A 19,430-nucleotide genomic window follows, 5' to 3' on the forward strand; every position below is an offset into this window, starting at 1 on the left:
TCTACTCCACCACGTGGGGTTGTTGTGAGTCGAAAATGGACTCAGTAGCAGAAGGAATACTCTCGATGTCAGATGATTTACAGCCTTTAGGTAGGAAATAAAGCTGGGACTTGAGCCTCCATCTTCCAGCTCCAAATCCAGCACCCCAGGATGCCTTGTTGTTTAAACTAGATCATGGGGAGGTCTCAACGTCTCTTACCTTCACACGCACTCACGCACACACACGTGCGCATACTCACATGCGTACACTTGCACGCACACTCCCTCACTCACACACACTCACTCTTTCTCTGTGTCCTGTCCCTTCTAACTTTAACCCAACCCCACTGCCCTCGAGGCGATTCTGACTCATAGCGACCCTGTGGGACGGAGTAGAACTGCCCCATAGGGTTTCCAAGGCTGTGATCTTCACGGAAGCGCGCTGCCACATCTTTCTCCCACGGAGCTGCTGGGGAGTTCCAGCCTCTGACCTTTTGGTTTGCAGCCGAGCACTTTAACCACCGTGCCCCCAGGGCCCCTCCAGCAACTTTCACTCCCCAGATCACTCCTCTTGCTTTTGCATTGGCATATTAGCATATTGTTTGACAGTTACTACCAAATTTTGGGTGTCTTACTCTTTTGCTCTGGTTTAAATTTTTTATTCTTTAATTTTTTTTATTTCTAGTTTTAATGTAAACACTGTGAAAACATGAACGTGTGGATTTGCAATTTACAAAACAGCTCTTACCATTTATTTTCTTAGAACATTGATGTATTTTGCAATGATGCAGAAAACAAGCTAATGCATATACTTAATGCAAATGATCCCAAGTGGTCCACCCCGAATAAAGACTGCCTTTCAGAGCTGCACGCTGCTCAAGCAGTCCTCAGTGCAGACAGTAAGTTTCTGGTAAGTTCATGTGGACATAAGGAATAATAGGATTCTTACAAATGAAGGCAACAGTATATTCTGATGTATACCTAGTAAACATGGTAAAATGTAATTAAACTTACTTAGAAAGTGTGGTTAATGGGTATCCGGCTCCCATTGGAAATTATATCTTGTTTACTGGAGCAAGAATGTAACACCCTTTGGGGTCAGGTTTTCCAAGCAGGCGCTTTCACGTTTAGCATTCTGAGCGCCTGGGACTGAAAGCCTTTTTTGAGTGTTTCTTTTTGCCAGGAGGCCTGTTCCATACACTTAGAGTGGTTTCTAAGCTCAGTTTGGTTTAACTCTTTAAACCACAAAAAATGTGTCCACGTGTTAAAAATCAAGCTAAGTTCTGTCATGGTCGTGGTGTTAGGTGCTGTCAAGTCGATTCCAACTGATAGCGACCCTCTGTACAGCAGAACAGAACACTGCCTGGTCCTGGACCATCCTCACAGTCGTTGCTATGCTTAAGCCCATTGTTGCAGCCACTGTGTCAGTCCATCTCATTGAGGATCTTCCTGTTTTTCGCTGACTCTGTACTTTACCAAGCATGATGTCCTTCTCCAGGGACTGGTCCCTCCTGATAACATGTCCAAAGTATGTAAGACGTAGTCTCGCCATTCTTCCTTCTAAGGAGCATTCTGGTTATACATCTTCAAGACAGATTTGTTCTTTCTTTTGGCCATCCATGGTATATTCAATATTCTTTGCCAGCACAAGTCAAAGGCATCAGTTCTTCGGTCTTCCTTATTCATCGTCCAGTTTTCATATGCATATGAGGCAATTAAAAACACCATGGCTTGGGTCGTGTGCACCTTAGTCTTCTGGGTGACACCTTTGCTTTTCAACACTTTAAAGAGGTCTTTTGCAGCAGATGTGCCCAGTGCAGTGCATATTTTGATTTCTTGACTGCTGCTTCCATGGGTGTTGACTATGGATCCAAGTAAAATGAAATCCTTGACAACTTCAGTATTTTCTCCATTTATCAAGATGTTGCTTATTGGTCCAGTTGTGAGGATTTTTGTTTTGTTTACATTGAGGTGTAATCCATACTGAAGGCTGTGGTCTTTGATCTTCATCAGTAACTGCTTCAAGTCCTCTTCACTTTCAGCAAGCAAGGCTGTGTCATCTGCATAATGCAGGTTGTTATTGAGTTTTCCTCCAATCCTGATGCCACATTCTTCTTCATATAGTCCAGTTTCTCGGGTTATTTACTCAGCATACAGATTGGATAGGTATGATGAAAGGATACAACCCTGACACACACCTTTCCTGACTTTAAACAACATAGTATCCCCTTGTTCTGTTTGAACAACTGTCTCTTGGTCTATGTACAGGTTCCTCATAAGCACGATTAAGTGTTCTGGAATTCCTGTTCTTCACAGTGTTATCCGTAATTTGTTATGATCCACACAGTTGAATGCCTTTGCATAGTCCATCAAACACAGGTAAACATCTTTCTGATACTCTCTGCTTTCAGCCAGGATCCGTCTGACATCAGCAGTGATAGCCCTTGTTCCACGTCCTCTTCTGAACCTGGCCTGAATTTCTGGCAGTTACCCGTCAGTGTACTGCTGCAGCCGCTTTTGAATGATCTTCGGCAAAATTTTACTTGTGATATTAATGATATTATTCAATAATTTCCACATTTGGTTGGATCACCTTTCTTGGGAATAGGCATAAATATGTATCTCTTCCAGTCGGTCGGCCAGGTAGCTGTCTTGCAAATTTCTTGGCATAGACGCGTGAGCACTTCCAGGGCTGCATCTGTTTGTTGAAACATCTCCGCTGATATTCCGTCAGTCCCTGGAGCCTTGTGTTTCGCCAACGCCTTCAGTGCAGCTTGGACTCCTTCCCTCAGTACCACAGGTTCCTGATCATATGCTGCCTCCTGAAATGGTTGAACGTCGACCAGTCCTTGGTATAGTGACTCTGTATATTCCTTCCATCTTCTTTTGATGCTTCCTGCGTCGTTGTGAAGTTCGGTCATATTGGCTAATAACTAACTCTTAAGTAGCCGACCGTTTCCAAAGGGTCCATCTGTATTAGCTCATTCAGTCCTCAGCCACCCTATAAGGTGAAGACTGTTAGTGTCCCCATTTTACAGACGAGGAAACTGTGGCACAGGGAGGTCGTGCCCTTTGCCTGACGTAACACAGCTGGGAGAGTAAGTGTTAGAACACAGACTGTGTTGTTAAAATGGTTTTAAAATGTTTGTCTTTGTTAAACCCGTTAATAATAAAAAAGATTAAACAATAAGTTTCCTAAGTTTTGTCCCCACCTCCTCTTTTGTCTTTTACTTTGTCTTCCTCTTTCTTTTGTCCGATTGTCATTTTCATATCCTCTAGTGCAAAATTCTTTCTTTCTGGAATAGGACTGTGAACGCCTCTAGACATCGTTAGCTCTACTGGCCCGTGGGGGAGTGAGCGTGTGTGCGGTGTTTGTGTGACTCAATACTTGTAATGAAAAGTGAATTTGATTTTTATACATTAGCACATAATTACGGTAGGCTCCTTGATTTGTTTTTTATTAGCTGTCTTTTTCTAATCATGAGATTAATTATCGGTTGTTCGTCACTTTGCAGCCAGAAGGGAAGGCTCCTTCCACACCTGTATCAGCCCAGAAGACTTTGAAATCTTGGTGTAAAGGGGAGAAAGAAAGTGATGACCACAGAGCCGCCCGGAAGAGAAGAGCCTTGGACTTGCTGAGCAGACTGCCTCTGCCTCCGCCTGTTAGTCCGGTCTGTACGTTTGTTTCTCCGGCTGCACAGAAAGCATTCCAGCCGCCACGGAGTTGTGGCACCAAGTACAAAACGCCTATCAAGAAAAAAGAACTGACTTCTCCTCAGTTGACTCCACGTAAAAAAGTCAGTGAAAGTTCTCTTTTGGAAAGCGATTCGATAGCTGACGAAGAACTTGCCTTGATAGACACTCAGGCCCTGTTGTCTGGCTCAGCAGGAGAAAGTCCGCTCACACCTATCGGTGGTCCCACTAGGACTGCGGCCACTAGGTCAGAAGGCCAGCCGGGACTGCAGACGCTTTATGGTGCATCTGTGGTCAGAGAACGGGAAGATCCCCCAGCCGGCGCAGAAGAAGGTGGGACTCCTGTGCAGGAGACGAGCGTAACACAGAGCACACCCACGAGACTTCACAGGCGACCGAAGCGCACGTGACATGAACGAGCTGCTGACTCTTAGCCTTCCCAGTGTGAAAAGCAGACAGAATTCCAGGCTGCGCATCAGCATTGACGTGAGAAAACAGATGGTTCAAGTGCACCTAAGGGAGCGTGTACCCTCAGGGTGCTGTCTGCCTGCTTCAGTCATAGACCTGAAAACCAACTCTGTCAGTTTATTAACTGAGACACAAGTCTTTCAATCTGTATGACTTGATTTGGTCACTACAAGTATTATTTTACAAATGAGGTAAACGTGCCTTTCACTTTCAGATTGGGGATGGGTTTCACAGACCTGGTTTCTAAGTACAGTTATTTTGACTCCCGTGTTCCTCGCGGTGCGAGTTCCTATTTCAGGCTTTTTTCACGGTGGCTCACTATGCGCTGCAGCTGTTGGTTCTGCTGGGGTCCCCTCCTGTTCACAGGTCGGGATGAACAAGACGCCGCGGTGGTGTTGGCTTCTGCCCGGTTCTCCATCCTCAAGTCAGCGTGCGTGGCTGGGAAATAGGACCCTCGGTCCAGTTCCTTTTTATGATTTCAGTGTGCTCTCGAAATTAACTTCCAATTCTATTAAAAATTCAAATACTTTGTCAGGAGCAGGTTTCAGAGTGTTTTTGTGTTTTGTTTTGTTTTCCTAACTACAGAGTATCTGGCTTTTGCATTTGCACTGATCTTACCTGCTTCTGAGACCCAGAAAGCACTCCCTTTTCAACCTGGTTTTTGCTGACCACCAAGGCAGAAAACAGCATTCAGTTTAAGATGCCATTCTGATGAGGTATTTTCTTTTCTGCTTAATAGACAGAAGGGTGCAAGTAGTTCTAACCCAGAAGCTAAGAGCATGGAGAAGCTCCTAAGTCAGGTCTTTTTAATCCACCTTAAATTTGTATGAGATACCACACGTCTGTCTAATTATAAGCACGTCAGAGCCAAGAATAAAGCCTTCTAAAAATCAGTTTGTTTGCTTTCATAAATGATTAACTGGCATCCGTGGTTCTTCTCTTCTCTAAAAACCATTAACATAACAGGTGATCTATTTTGCTAGTCTTTTAACTGTTCTGCTGGTTGTATTAATGTGGTTTAAGTTGTGTTCATAAATCATTTTGTCCTGACATCCTAATGATTTCCCCAGGGATCCAGCTAGACAAGGGAATAAAGCGTGAGTCTCAGGTGAACAGAAAGAAGTAAATTTATAAGAATTTACCCTTTCCTTTGAATTCTGGAAAAACTGCTTTGACCTCCGTTCATTATCATTCAGACTGCCCTTTGCAGACATATCTAACGCACACTGTCCTTTTGCTGTGAATAACACATCCAGGCTGCATGAGCAAAGCATGAAACGAGTGTATGTGGATATTATCCCTAAAACAGGTCATCGGTTCATGATCATAGCCCACAGTGTATGCTGCGTAATAAGGGACACGTGGTGAAAGCAGTTTGTGTCCTTATTCCACAGTCACTCCGAGAGCCCGTGGTGTGCATACAGCAGTCACAGCTCCAGTGCTGATGCCAATGATACATGAAAACAGCTCACTGCTGGATGTTCAAAAAACCGTCTCCATCAGGAGCTGTGGGAGTTCGGAGGAAACACAGATCACTTGTAATTGGGACAAATAAACAATTAGTGGCTTCAATAATGTTTCATGCTTTCAGACCAAGTACTTCAGGGCCCATCTGGGAAAGGAAGAGGCAGACAACCCGGGACACTCTTCAGAACTCTGTGTGAGTTCTGGGTCTGTAAGTCCCCACCCAGCCCAAACCAAACCCGTTGCCCTCCAGTTGATTCCAACTCATAGTGACCCCGCAGGACAGAGTAGAACTGCCCCATAGGGTTTCCAAGGAGCAGCTAGTGGATTTGAAATGTTGACCTTGTAGCTCTTAACCACTGCACCACCAGGGCTCCTCACGCAGCCAGGGGAACCAGAAACCCTAAGCAGAGTCAGACATTAATCAGGAGGATAGAATCTGACCCCTTGGGCTCCTGTGGTGTCAAAGGTAAAGCAGTTCCCAGCATGGGCGCCCTGACATACCTCCCTTCTCACCTAGACCACTGAAGCCGTCTGTATCCAGCTGGTTCCACAGAAAGACTGACTAGGATGCTTAGGATTACCTGGGCCTGCAAAAGGGTAAATGAGCCCTGGTGCACAGTGGGTGAGCGCTTGCTGCTGAGAGGTCGGTGGTTAGGATTACCTGGGCCTGCAAACAGGAGTAAATGAGGAGCCCTTGGGGCACAGTGGGTGAGTGCTCGCTACTGACTGAAAGGTGGGCGGTTCAAACCCACCAGCCACTCCACGGGAGAGAGCTGTGGCAGTCTGCTTCTGTAAAGATGACAGCCTTGGAAACCCTCTGGGCAGTTCTACTCTGTCCTACAGGATCTCTGGGTCGGAATCAACTTGAGGGCAGTGGGTTTTTGGTGGGGTAACAGTTAAGCGCTCATGGTTCAAACCCACCAGCGGCTCTGCAGGAGGAAAGACTTCGCATCTTCTCCAGTAAAGATCACCACCCGGGAAACCCTTCGGAACAGTTCTGCTCTGTCACACGCCGTGCTTGGGCTCCTAAAGCTTAGTGAAACACGCTAACCCCTTAGATTCATTCACACTTACTCTCATCTGTCAGCCAAACTCTGTTACAGACACTCACTTACAAAGTGTTGATGGAACCATCACAGGTGCGTTGCTGGTCCTCAGGATGCTGGGTGGGTGTCAAACCGTCAGGTAACGGAATGCTAGTGAAACCTCTTTCTGACGTGCACTGGTTAGCTGCCGTCAATCCCGACTCGTGCGCAGGTCAGGTAACTTACATAAGCAGACAGACGTGGGCTTTCGTGGGCTTACCTTTGTGCATCCTGTTTATTCACGTGGTTTCTGCTACAGAGGAACCAGCTCTTAGCTGGCTGACTTCCTTGGGATTCGGTGATTACATGTTTTATATTGTTTAATTTAGGGAAAAAAAAACAGATTCAAAGACAAACCTGTAAATGTTACATACAATTTTTAATAACCGTAAAAGCACCATCATACGGGACACTGGAAATACCACTCCACAGAGCGTTAGAAGCTGCTGGCCCACAGTAGAAAGCGGACATCCCACGTGGTCGTGGCTGCCGTGGTCACCAAGTTGACTTGCTCCTAACCTGCTGGCATGGAGTTTGGATTCAGGAACATGTCAGACTTGAGAACTTCATTGTCCTAAACACCACACAAAACACCAACACTGCTCACCTTACAGTAAGCACGGTTTCTTGGTGCAAACAGTTAAGCGCTCACTACTAACTAAAAGGCTAGCAGTTCACATCCACCCAGAGGTACCTCGGAGGAAAGGCCTGGCCATCTACTTCCAAAAAATCAGCCACTGAAAACCCTACGGAGCACAGTCCTACTCCGATGCCCATGGGGTCACCACGAGTCAGAGTTGACTGGCTACTGGTTACGTGATCTCTGTGCTGGGGTGCTTAACTCCTCGTGCTCCCACACATTCAGGCTGCCGACCAATCACATTTATAGGCAGAAATTTTAAACATCATTTAATTATTCCTTTCAAACATTGGTGTTTTACGGAAGGCAGGCTTGTTTTACTCACACTAGTTGAGCAATAGCCGAAATGTATTCAGGTTTAACCCTGTTGAACAAAGTGGTGTTAAAACACAAAGTGTGACTTCCCAAAGTGTCTCCTTTGAAGGGCAGTATTGACGCAGATGTAAACTTTCTGGCATATTTGTTTTAGAAGAAAATCAATATTTAGGAAGCTTAGGGGGCAGTGAGTTTACGTTACCGGAGAAGGAACAACTCAGAAACGGTGGGTGAAAATGGTTGCACAACTCGGAGAATGTAATCAATGCCACTGAATCGTACATGTAGAAGCTGCTGAACTGGTGTTTGTTTTGCTGTGTATAGTCTCAACAACAAAATAAAATCGCTGTCATCAGAGTCACGCAAACCACATAAGTTAGCAATGGCGCTAAAATTTCTCCCGTCGCCTCTCCTTCCCCCACTTTCCTCACGGAGATGAATTTCCTGGAAAAGTAAACGGACACTTCAGAGAAAGTAGCGCTGAAGCTTAGATACTGTAAACCCTTCCCTTCGTTGATGAACCTGCTGGACTAATCTCGGTATGTTCTCGGGTTTCGGGTTTCCCTCGAGAAAGGGGCATTGCTTCCTCCAATCTGCAGAAGCCCCGCAGCAAACCAGGCACATGGGACACTTGAACACAAGCCTGCTGCAGACGATGACTAGAATGACATCTGCTAGAAAACTTGGGGTTCAATTATCTACACTGGAATTAGAGCTCTGGCTAAAACTGAACAAGGAATAAATACCAAAAACTGGCGTAAAAACTGATTTAGGAAAACTGTAAACAGCCGGAAGACAAGACGCTAATATCCGCGGTGGCAACCACCCCTCCTGCTGAAGAAGCTGTCGCTGGCGAAGCCCCCGGGGGCCCTCCGGCTGGGAAACTCTGCACAGGCCCGCCAGTCCCCCGCGCCCTCGGAAGGCGCCGCCGTATTCCTGTCCTGGCTTCCGGTCGCCCAGCTCGGCTTTTCGGCATGAAGCACGCTGTGAAAGGTGACACCGTGTTCATACTGTTCTTTCATGCGGTGGATCTTCTCTCTCGGGACTCCATGAATGTTTCTTCTGTGTGGGAAAAGGAGGCAAGTGTTCGTTACGGTGCTATGTCACAGGAGTCATCTGCATTTTACGAGGCCTGTATTATCACCTAAATGCTCAGGACTTGACTGGCAAAAGCCAGACACCTTGCTACGCCTGCTATCTTTCCGGCCCCACTCCTGTCTGCCATGCTCCCCGCCCCCGCCACCTCCAAACTGCCCTGAAGTTGGCAAGGAGCTGACACTTCAGAAACGCTTCATTTCTGGAAGTCTCCATTCTGTGCTTCTAGAGGTCAGAGGACACCATGAGGCCCCTGTCTTGTACCTGCCTGTTGATAACATGCACACAGCATCCATTTGCAGCAGCCAGTCCTGGATACTTCTAGATGCTCACCAAAACCATCTGAGAGTCTAGTGGGTATCCAAAACCCACTGGGGATGTGGTTCAAATGTAATTACTAGAGATTCCGACTATGGAATGGAGTCCGCGAACTAGGATTTTAACCACCCCCCCAAGGCGTTCTGATGAGGCTGGTCCACAGACCCACTTCCAGAAACACTTAACAATCTGCTTGTAACTGTAAGAATGAACTAGCATCATTTCTAAGAAGTAAACGATGATTTTATGGTTGCTTTACATCACTAGCACTATCAAATAACACAGACAGTAAATAGCAGAACCCATGCATCCAATCAACAAGTTAGTACTACTATCTGGAAATGTATTACTTTACCAGTAGAAGCAGCATCTAGACCCTACATGAACCACATCCAAAAACCTTTATTTAACCTAAATGCAAACACCCCATTGACACGTACAATCCCATGCAGAGGGAAGTGCTTTTAAATGTTTATTAATGAAGAAGCGTTTCAGCAGAATGTTCAGTTTGCCCTTTGAAAGGACGAGTCCAAGCCAAGACTTAGCATGTTGCATTATGTTAGCAACTGACCCCAAACCAAAGTCTTCACATTCATAATTCCAAAGTGATCAATTTCCAAGAATTACCATTTCTGGCCTGAAAACTACCATGTCCATTTCCAGCCTGAAAAGATTCTTTGTTCATTCTGAAACACCTGAAAATAGCAGGACACACAATGAGACTCTAGAAAAGCAAAGAAGTACCTTGCTAACTCTGGAACGTTGAATTTCCAGCGAGTGGCAGGTTCTCGGAATAGAACTTCATAGTTATTTTCAAGTGCCTGATTTTTCAAAAGCACATAAAACATTGAAGACATAGTATGTATGTTTGGGAATGTATACGCTGCCATTTAACATTTACGAGTTCTTTCTAAAATTCCTTGCTTTACCAGTAACCCAGTGCCTAATTTATCTTACAAAATACAGTTGGTTCATTTCAACACCTAGCCACTCTTAGATTATGTATTATGGTTCCCAGTGATAAATTTTGGTCAATTTTATACAGTATGTAGGAAAATGGTAAGGGTTCCTTCGTTTTGAACATTTTACAAGTAGATAGCTGTGCCCTGAGACAACCTCTAAACTTTAAACCAAAAATATCCCCTGAAGTCTTCTTAAAACCAAACAACAGTTTAGCTTAACTAGTAAAGAATGTCTGCCTTGAGCACTGTGCTCTTTTAAGAACTATCTATATGGGATCAAATTGACAAGAGCACCTCAAAAGATTAGATAGGAACCTTAGGGGGCAGTGAGTTTAGGTTAATGGGCAAAGGAAAAATTCGGAAAAGGAGGGTGAGAATGGCTGTACGACTTGAAGAATGTGATCAATGTCACTGGACTGTACACGCAGAAATTGCTGAATTGGTGTACGTTCTGCTGGGTATATTCTCAACAACAAAAATTAAATAAATCATGTATTTAAAAAAAAAAAAGGGGATGGCTGAACTAGTTTAATGCCCTGCCTGCAGGTATGAGCAGTGACCTCAAAGACTTCTCAAACTCTCCTACATGATGACTGTAGATTCACTTCGGTCAGGTATCTTGTCCTGCCCCCTATGCCTGGTTGAGAAAGTGAGAGCATCATAGCAACATGGCTGATGAAATAAAAGTCATTTCCACAGAGTGGCTACCTACTCTTCCTCCTAAAGCAGCTCTCCCTGCACTCGGTACAGTTGGGCTTCATGTCCCATTTCCTTGAGTTTAGAAAACTCTTGTAATACCTACACATCCCTATATTCTTTACACTCATAAATTCACTGCTTTTCTTCTCAAACTAAACTTTCTCTGATCACTGTTGTTTATTGTGTTGTAAGATACAGAATGAAGTGTGGATACCTGAGTAAAAACATCTCTCTTCATTCCTGGGATGGACACTTGTAACCAGGGAAGGTTTCAAATACCACATCTGGAAAATATCTGATGTCTGGGCGCTATGCAATCACTGTGGATGGCTGAAAACGATTGTACATAGCCAGAAAATAAAAGTAAAACAACTTCCCTTAGTCCGCTGTCAGCGAAGCCTAACTCTTGGGTTTCATCTGTGCCTTAACTCACTGGACCACTCATGTCTCTGCGCCTTTCTTTTCTAATTTGGACTCTCGATCCATGAACGGAAGTATCAACAAAGGTAGACCCCGTTCTTCTCACACTCACCAAAGTCCCACAAGATGGACCTACGTGAAACTGACGGACGTAGAGCTGTGGACCAAAAGCGAACCTGTAGGCACGCTACTCTGCCCGAGATGTAAGAAGCCTAAAAACAGGCCGCCATGAGCCCAGTTTTAGAGATATTCATTTCACAATTAACCAAGTGGGGATTAGGGATGACGAAGTACAGTACTCAGCTGTCTTCTTCCTGCCCCACTCTGTATGTTTCTGGAGCTTTCCTCCTCCCTATGCCCAATAGCAGAGCCCTGGTGGCGCAGTGGTTAAGAGCTCGGCTGCTAACCAAAAGGTCAGCAGTTCAAATCCACCAGCTGCTCCCTGAAAACCCTACGGGACAGTTCTCTGTTCTATAGGGTCGCTATGAGTTGGAATCGACTCAACAGCAAAGGGTTTGGTACGGGTTTTTTATGCCTAATATCAGGAGCCCTGGTGGTGCAGTGGTTAAGTGCTCAGCTACTAACTGAAAGGGCAGTGGTTTGAACCCCCCAGAAGCTCTGCAGGAGAACGATCTGGCGATCTGCTTCCATAAAGCAGCCTCGGAAACCCTATGGGGCAGTTCTACTCTGTCCTATAGGGTCGCTGTGAGTCGGAATCAACTTGACAGCAATGGGTTGGGCATGCCTAATAGGGAATGAAAACTTAGCGTAAGAGATGCAATATGTCTGAAAAAAAGATCACACATACCTCAAAATTAAACCAAATGTGTACAATGTTCTATTCATATTACTGTTCTATTAATTCCGACAGTGGAAGGTAGCTTTATCTCTACCTGTGTATTTATATTATAGTATCTGAATAAAGCTACAGGATTAATCCTAAATCTGTTCTTAAACTAGACAATTCTGTTGCCTTGCAGGTCCCAAGGCAGCAACGGTGCAGAGTGCTGCCACCAGCTCCTGGAGGCAAGGCCGCCTGTGAGCGCAGCCGGCAGCTGGGCCAGGCGCATGGGGAGCCCAGTCCTGCTCTGTGCATTTCACCAGCTGCTTCTCTGCAGAGCCTCCACTTAGGAAAATGACCGAGACAGAAAAGCCATCAAGAACTCAGACCAACGACTATTTACCAAAGACTACTTAAAAATTGTAGGGGCCCTGGTAGCACAATAGTTAAGCGCTCGGCTGCTAACCAAAAGGTCGGCAGTTCAAACTCACCCAGCGGCTCCTCGGGAGAAAGACCTGGTGATCTGCTCCCATAAAGATCACAGCCTAGAAAATTCCAGGGGGCAGTTCCATGCTGTCACCTGGGGCCGCTATGAGTCGGAATCGACTCCTCGGCACCCAAGAGCGACATTTAAACTTCGTGCCCTGAGGCAAGATGAGCATCTAGGTGAATTTTCTGCCACTGAACAGCGGAGCAGCACTACAGTCAAACCCCTCACTGGCTCCCCGGAAAAGCTACCTTAGTAAACACGACGAGGTCATGGAAGGCCAGAGAAAGGGGGAAGAACAAACGTTTCAACTTTTTCACAAAATGTCCGCCAGCGAACAATTCACAATGATACTTCTTCCTACCATGAGGGCATAGGGCTTCATCTCCCAGGCCTGGAGGTTGGTGTTATCAATAATTACGGGGGAGACGCCGTTCCTCATCGCTTTTCTCGCTGCAACACAGTGTTACATAACAGTTAACCACACAGGCGACAGTCAGGGAAGGCCAAGCGAGACCCGGCCTTGGTGCTTTCATTACAGGATGTCCTCCCACTCCAGCACCCATCATCAGTAACCTTCTCCCGGAATCTAGGGCGGGTATCATGCCCAGGCATTCTGTTTGGGCAAAAGAGTGGAGGGACTTTGTAGGTTCCTTCCCTAAAACGTACGCATTCTGCGGCAGCTACAATCTATCAACGCACAACAAGCCTCCCTGGGGCTTGGGGAAGGGTCCGTCACCTCTTTTCTGGTTCCATTTGTGAGCTTCCTCCAGGAAGTCGGGGTTGAACTCATAGGTGCCGTCCTCCTGGGAGAAGAAGTCATCCGTGCTGAAAATCACGGCCCTGGGGAAGTCGAGCTGCAGCTGTCTGGAAAATGGGGAAACGAGAGAAACTGATTTCTTAACCCACCGTCACCCTCGAACTCACTGCCTTCCATCTCTAACAGCTGGCAATCTGTGATTCTGAGAACACAGGCTTTGAGGTGTTGACATTCCATTTGAAAAGAAAGCCTGTTGGCGCTGAGTCAATTCCGACTCGGAGCGACCCCATAGGACAGAGTAGAACTGTCCAAGAGGGTTTCCAAGGTTGTAATTCTTATGGAAGCAGATTGCCAGGTCTTTCTACTGCAGAGCAGATGGTGGGTTCAAACCACCAACCTTTTGGTTAGCAGCTGAGTACTCAACTACTGTGCAACCAGGGTCCTTTGAAAATGCTAACCAAACCAAAAAACCAAACCCGTTGCCATCAAGTCAATTCCGACTCATAGCGACCCCATAGGACACAGCAGAACCGCCCCATAGGGTTTCCAAGGCTGTGATCTTTATGGAAGCAGATCGCCACATCCTTCTCCCACGGAGCGGCTGGTAGGTTCAAACCACCAACCTTTTGGTTAGCAGCCAAGTGCTTACCCACTGTGCCACCAGGGCTCCTAGATTTTAAAAGAGAGGCTCACCGTCTCTGCGAGGTGTCTCTCCTGAATTGGAGGCAGCAGAAGACTGAGATGGGACCTGTGTGTTGCTAACCTTGAAGCTAAGAGGTGCTGGTCACCACCGCTGACCTGGGCAGCAACCAGGACTGACTCTGATGACGAAGCTGAGGGTGTGGTAACTTCCCTCTGCCCCAACACCACTGCTCTCAGACATGGCCAGTCCCTGGGGCCACCTGAGACCTGCCCTCCGGCATCATGTCCCGTGCTCAGTCCTTCCCTTGGCCCCACAAACGCTTACCTGCCCAGGGTCCCGCTTCCTTGGAGCTCCGACTCCATAAGGACCCAGGAGAAAACTAGTTCTCCCTGAAGTGTGGTGTGTGGGGGCCGCCCTGTCAGGTAACGTATTTACAATGACCTCAACCCAGAGGAAAGAGAGCACATGCCATCCTCTCTCTCTGTCTCTACAACAGGAAAATATCAGCGAAAGAAGACAAACCATCAGGGAGGACTTCTCTCAGAGTCTCTGGGTGCTACAAATGGTTAACGCTCTTGGCTGCTAACTGAAAGCTTGGAGGTTCGAGTCCACTCACAGGTGCCTTGGAAGAAAGGCCTGGTGATCTACTTCCAAAAAAATCAGCCATTGAAAACCCTGTGGAGCACAGCTCTACTCTGACACACGTGGGGTCGCCAAGAGTTGGAGTTGACTCCACAGCAACTGTTTGGTTTTTTTTTTGTGGTTAGTATTCCTTTTAAAAAAAAAAAAGTGTATTATGCGTTACACAAAATAACTTCAAAGAGAAGACGTTTCTACTTAAATCAATATTCAGATTTTTTTGGAAGAAGGTAGATTTTACACTAGGTAGGAAATGAGTTGACATTGCTGATTTCAGATGAATCCTGGCTGAAAGCAGAGAATACCAGAAAAATCTTTACCTGTGTTTTATTGACTATGCAAAGGCATTCAACTGTGTAGATCGTAACAAATTATGGATAACACTGTGAAGAATGGGAATTCCAGACCATTTAATTATGCTCATGAGGAACCTGTACTTAGACCAAGAGATAGTCGTTCGAACAGAACAAGGGAATACTGTGGTTTAAATTCAGGGATGGTGTGTGTCAGGGTTGTATCCTTTCACCATACTTATTCAATCTGTATGCTGAACAAATAATATGAGAAAATGGACTATATGAAGAAGAACGAGGCATCAGGATTGGAGGGAGACCAATTAACAACCTGAGACACGCAAATGACACAGCCCTGCTTGCTGAAAGGGAAGAGGACTTGAAGCCCTTACTGATGAAGATCAAAGACCACAGCCTTCAGTATGGATTACACCTCAACATAAAGGAAACAAAAATCCTCACAACTGGACCAATAAACAACATCTTGATAAACGGAGAAAATACTGAAGTTGTCAAGGATTTCATTTTACTTGGATCCACAACCAACACCCATGGAAGCAGCAGTCAAGAAATCAGACGACGTACTGCATTGGGCAAATCTGCTGCAAAAGACCTCTTTAAAGTGTTAAAAAAGCAAAGATGTCACTTTGAGGACTAAGGTGAACCTGACCCAATCCATGGTGTTTTCAATCGCCTCATATGCATGCAAAAGCTAGACAATGAATAAGGAAGACCGCAGAAGAACTGATGTCTTTGAATTATGGTGTTGGCAAAGAATATTGAAAATATACCATGGACTGCTAGAAGAACAAACAAATCTGTCTTTATATAGGAAGCTTACGGGCAGTGAGTTTATGTTAATAGGGGAGGAACAACTCAGAAAAGGAGGGTGAGAATGGTTGTATAACTTGAAGAATGTCATCAATGTCAATGACTTGTACAGACAGAAGCTGTTGATTTGGTATATGTTTTGCTGTGTATATTCTCAACAACAACAAAAATAAATTATTTTTTTAAAACCCTGTCTTCAGGCTCACTTTTTCTACTCTGCACTCTCTCCATGAGCAATCCATCACACCATGATCTTGGAGTCATCAGCCTCCACAGCCTGTGAGCCAGCGGCCTGCTGTCTGACCTGCCAATCTTGAGTTCATCAGCCCCTGCTGCTACATGAGTCAGGAGAAGCCTCCAGCCTGACCTGACCCACAGACTTGGGACCTGCCGGCCTTTACAGCTGCGTGAACCATTTCCTTGGGACAAATCTCTCTCTATATATATATACGCTTCACTGGTTTTGCTTCTCTAGGAACGCAGCCTAAGACACCTCCATCCCCACAAGCCTCATGGATGCCACCAACCCACAATGGCTAAGGGGACTTCAGGGAAGTCTCCCCACGTTTGCCTCCTGGGGGTCACGCTCAGAACTCGAGAAGGAACCACATGTACAACCAGCCTCGGTATTTTAGCCGTCTTTTCCCAAAATGTCACAAATCAGTTAGATGACAGAACAGTGGCCAAAGAGAACAACTGCCACTTTGTGGTCTTTTTTTGACTGACTGCTGTAGAAATGGGGGAGCAGCTGCATCTTTGACGCTAACTTTTAATCCCTTTTTTGGTACAAATGGAGTCCGTGGGTGCTGCAAACAGCGCTCAGCTGTTAACTGAAAAGCTTGGGGATTGAGTCTACTCAGAGGCACCCTGGAAGAAAGGCCTGGTAACCTACTTCTGAAAATCAGTCAATGAAAGCCCTGTGGATCACAAGGGTCTGAGCCACACCAGATGATGGGGATGGCACAGGACACGCAGTGTTTCGTTGTGCGTGGGGTCGTCACGTGTCAGGGCTGCCGCCACAGCAGCAGAGGACAACCACAGAAGTTGCCGAGGAGAGGGCAGTGGAGAAGGAAGAGCAAGCTCCCTCCCCAGACTCCCCTCCGGGTAAAAACGGGCCCCTTCTCCCCAAGCCGTAGGCACGATCCAAAAGAGATCCGCCGAAGGAACAATTAAAAATTAGACTCGTTTTTGTCATACTAGGTCCGGAGTCTCACGGAGCCCAGGCATCTGAGCACTCGGAGTGGTCAGAAATAACTTCCTACTGGACTCATCTAGAGCCCTGGTGGCCCAATGGCTAAGTGCTGGCTATTAACCAAAAGGGTGGCAGTTCGAACCCACCAGCAGCTCTGTGGGAGAAAGATCTGGTGATGTGCTCCTGTGAAGATTACAGCCTAGGAAATCCTATTGGGCTGTTGTTCTACTCTGTCACTATGAGCCGGAATCGGCACCCAGCAACAACACAACCGTCTGAACGGCCTCGGACAGGTGCCGTGAACGGAGGGTTCACTGAAACGTCAAGAAGGAACTCGGCATGGAGTCAAATTAGAAATACCCTATCACCAAAGGCACCCTTGAGCGGGGGGTGTTGATCAGGACGTCTCTCTCGCACACATCCTCATCAGGACAAACATGAATACTTCGTAACAAAGTCTAAACTTCTTCTCCTTCCATCATCCCCAGCGGTGCCACGTTAACACAAAAGATGGATTCCCTGGTGAGTCAGTTTCTGAAATTAGGAGACAAATAAAACAAAAGGAGGTGACTGGGCCTAGAGTGGCCCAGGTGGCACAGTGCTTAAAGCACTTGGCTGCTAACCTAAAGGCCAGTGGTTCAAACCCAAACCCACCCAGCAGCTCCGCGAGAGAAAGCCCTGGCGATCTGCTCCTGTGAAGATTACAGCCTAGGACACCCCACGCAGCAGTTCTAGCCTCTCCTGTAGAGTCTCTACGAGTCAGAATCAACTCAATGGTAACAGTTCTTTTCTAATTTATTTTTTTATTTTCCTGACCCTGGCACTGAAATCCAGGTTAACTTAGCCCCCTTAAGACCAGGCCCTCTCCTCTTTCACCGGGCCACTCCACCAGCCTCCTCCTTTTGGAAGAAGACAAGCTCTGGACTAGAAGTCAGGAGACGGTTCAGCCCAGTGACCGTGATCAACACACGTCTCTGAGCTTAGTTCCCTGGGTGTGGACTGGATGGCCTCTGATGGAACTTCCTGTATATCTGCTGAGCTTTCCTGTGAAAAGTCTTCCCTTTGACGTCTCCTTCCATTTCCACCTCATGTCGTAATCCCCATGGGAACAGGACGGTGCTCCAGTCCAGCCACGTCTTCTTCCCCTCTCCAAGCAGCGCCAGGAGTAGGCTGATGTGACTCTCCTGTAGAGCTGGACTGTGGACATGGGTCTAAACACAGGCTGCATATGGATTCTGACTGTTCAAATACAGTCCTCATTCATCCCAGCCTCCAGAGGGAGGCGCAGCAAGCACTTTTCAGGGCTGGGGACAGGAGATTTACGATCCACCTTAGGGAAATCATTAAAAATAGAAAAAGTTGTAGTAAGTTTGCAGTAAGAGGTCTGGTGGTGCAGTGGTCAAGCACCTGGCCGCTAACCGAAAGGTCGGCAGTTAGAATCCACCCGTCGCTCCACGGGAGACAGATATGGCAGTCTGCTTCTGTAAAGATTACAACCTTGAAAACCCTATAGGGCAGTTCCACTCTGTCCTACAGGGTCGCTATGAGTCAGAATGGATTCTACACCCATGAGTTTGGGTTTTTTTTTTTAATTAGTAAAGAATGTCTGCCTTGAGCACTGTGCTCTTTTAAGAACTATCTATATGGGATCAAATTGACAACAGCCACCTCAAAAAGGAACCTTAGGGGGCAGTGAGTTTACGTTAACGGGGGGACAACAAGAAAAAGAGGGTGAGAATGGTTACAGAACTCGAAGGATGTAGTCAACGTCACTGAATTGCACATGTGCAAATGGTTGGTGTGTGTTCTGCTGTGTATATTCTCAACAACAAAAAAATAAATCACTTAAAAAATATATATGTATATACACAAAGCTGGCAGTTGTCCACGTAGACCTAAGGGACTACGGACTTGAGGCGGCAGCTGCCGGATCTTCTATTTCCATCAGCACAGACGTGGAATAACACCAACTTCCATCGCGACCTGGTTCTATCCACGAGCGCGCTGGCCTCGGAGACGTGAAGGCCAGGCCCGGGCCTGCCGCCTAGCGGCCTTCACAGCGGGGTCTGCTTGTTCAGCTCACTCTCGGTTTGGCTGTGGGGTGTCCCTTGGCCCGCCTCTCTTATCACTACATCATATCAGGAAAGCATCCTGTCCGCTCCCCTGGGAAGAGATAAAAGGTGCGTCTCTTGATGGAAAATTCCATGCTGTTCCACATACAAATGAAGGGGAACGACGCTGTCAGCAAGCATCCTTGGAGCCTCGGCGAGTCCACACTACAAGCCACGTGTGATGGGGCCAGAAGGAGCTCGAACACTGCTAAGACGCAACGTGTTCTAGAGCCTGGTGCCCGGCCCCGCTCTCGCTAACGCGGAAGGAGAGCGACGTGAGGCTGACAGCTTTTCACTTGTCAGATAAAGCCCTCAGGGAAAAACAGCCTCCTCTCCTCATTTCATTTCAAACGGCATTTCACACTCACACACACTCAAATACTCACACACACACACACTCACACATACACTCACGTACACACACTCACGCACTCACACACACAGTCACGCACACACACACACACAGCAGAAAGCACACAGGTGAACAGGTGGCCGTCATGCTTCCACTGAGGGGGGAGGACAGGACAGGACAGGTACAGGGGGGAGGACAGG

General features: G+C 46.6%; 2 protein-coding genes and 1 non-coding gene across 5 annotated transcripts in view; 1 reads left to right on the top strand and 2 right to left on the bottom strand.

Moving 5' to 3' along the window:
• BRCA2 (BRCA2 DNA repair associated) overlaps positions 1-4,476 on the top strand; it is a 53,777-nt gene extending 49,301 nt beyond the window's left edge. The window contains exons 16-17 of the mRNA XM_023740337.1: positions 743-889; positions 3,495-4,476. Of these exons, the coding sequence (XP_023596105.1) occupies positions 743-889; positions 3,495-4,082 (735 nt within the window). The 3' untranslated portion in view covers positions 4,083-4,476. The remainder of the gene's footprint in view (positions 1-742; positions 890-3,494) is intronic.
• A 2,294-nt stretch (positions 4,477-6,770) lies between these two features.
• Positions 6,771-19,430, bottom strand: part of N4BP2L1 (NEDD4 binding protein 2 like 1) — a 19,406-nt gene continuing 6,746 nt past the window's right edge. The window contains exons 2-6 of one of the 3 annotated variants that reach the window (XR_002825576.1): positions 13,149-13,276; positions 12,774-12,862; positions 9,805-9,881; positions 7,067-8,709; positions 6,771-6,873 (exon numbers count right to left, since the gene is read on the bottom strand). Coding sequence is in view for 2 of the 3 variants with exons in the window: in XM_004386024.2 (XP_004386081.1) it covers positions 8,451-8,709; positions 9,805-9,881; positions 12,774-12,862; positions 13,149-13,276 (553 nt within the window). In the remaining variant the exon portion in view is untranslated. Of the gene's footprint in view, positions 6,874-7,052; positions 8,710-9,804; positions 9,882-12,773; positions 12,863-13,148; positions 13,277-19,430 lie in introns of those variants that run through there. The other 2 variants (XM_004386024.2, XM_023740338.1) reach the window with 2 other exon arrangements.
• On the bottom strand, positions 16,209-16,343 carry LOC111822292 (small nucleolar RNA SNORA16B/SNORA16A family). Its single transcript, XR_002825579.1, has one exon. It is a non-coding gene; the product is annotated as a small nucleolar RNA SNORA16B/SNORA16A family (small nucleolar RNA).

The sequence above is a fragment of the Trichechus manatus genome, unplaced genomic scaffold, assembly GCF_000243295.1.
Source record: "Trichechus manatus latirostris isolate Lorelei unplaced genomic scaffold, TriManLat1.0 scaffold00153, whole genome shotgun sequence".
Lineage (NCBI taxonomy): Eukaryota > Metazoa > Chordata > Mammalia > Sirenia > Trichechidae > Trichechus > Trichechus manatus.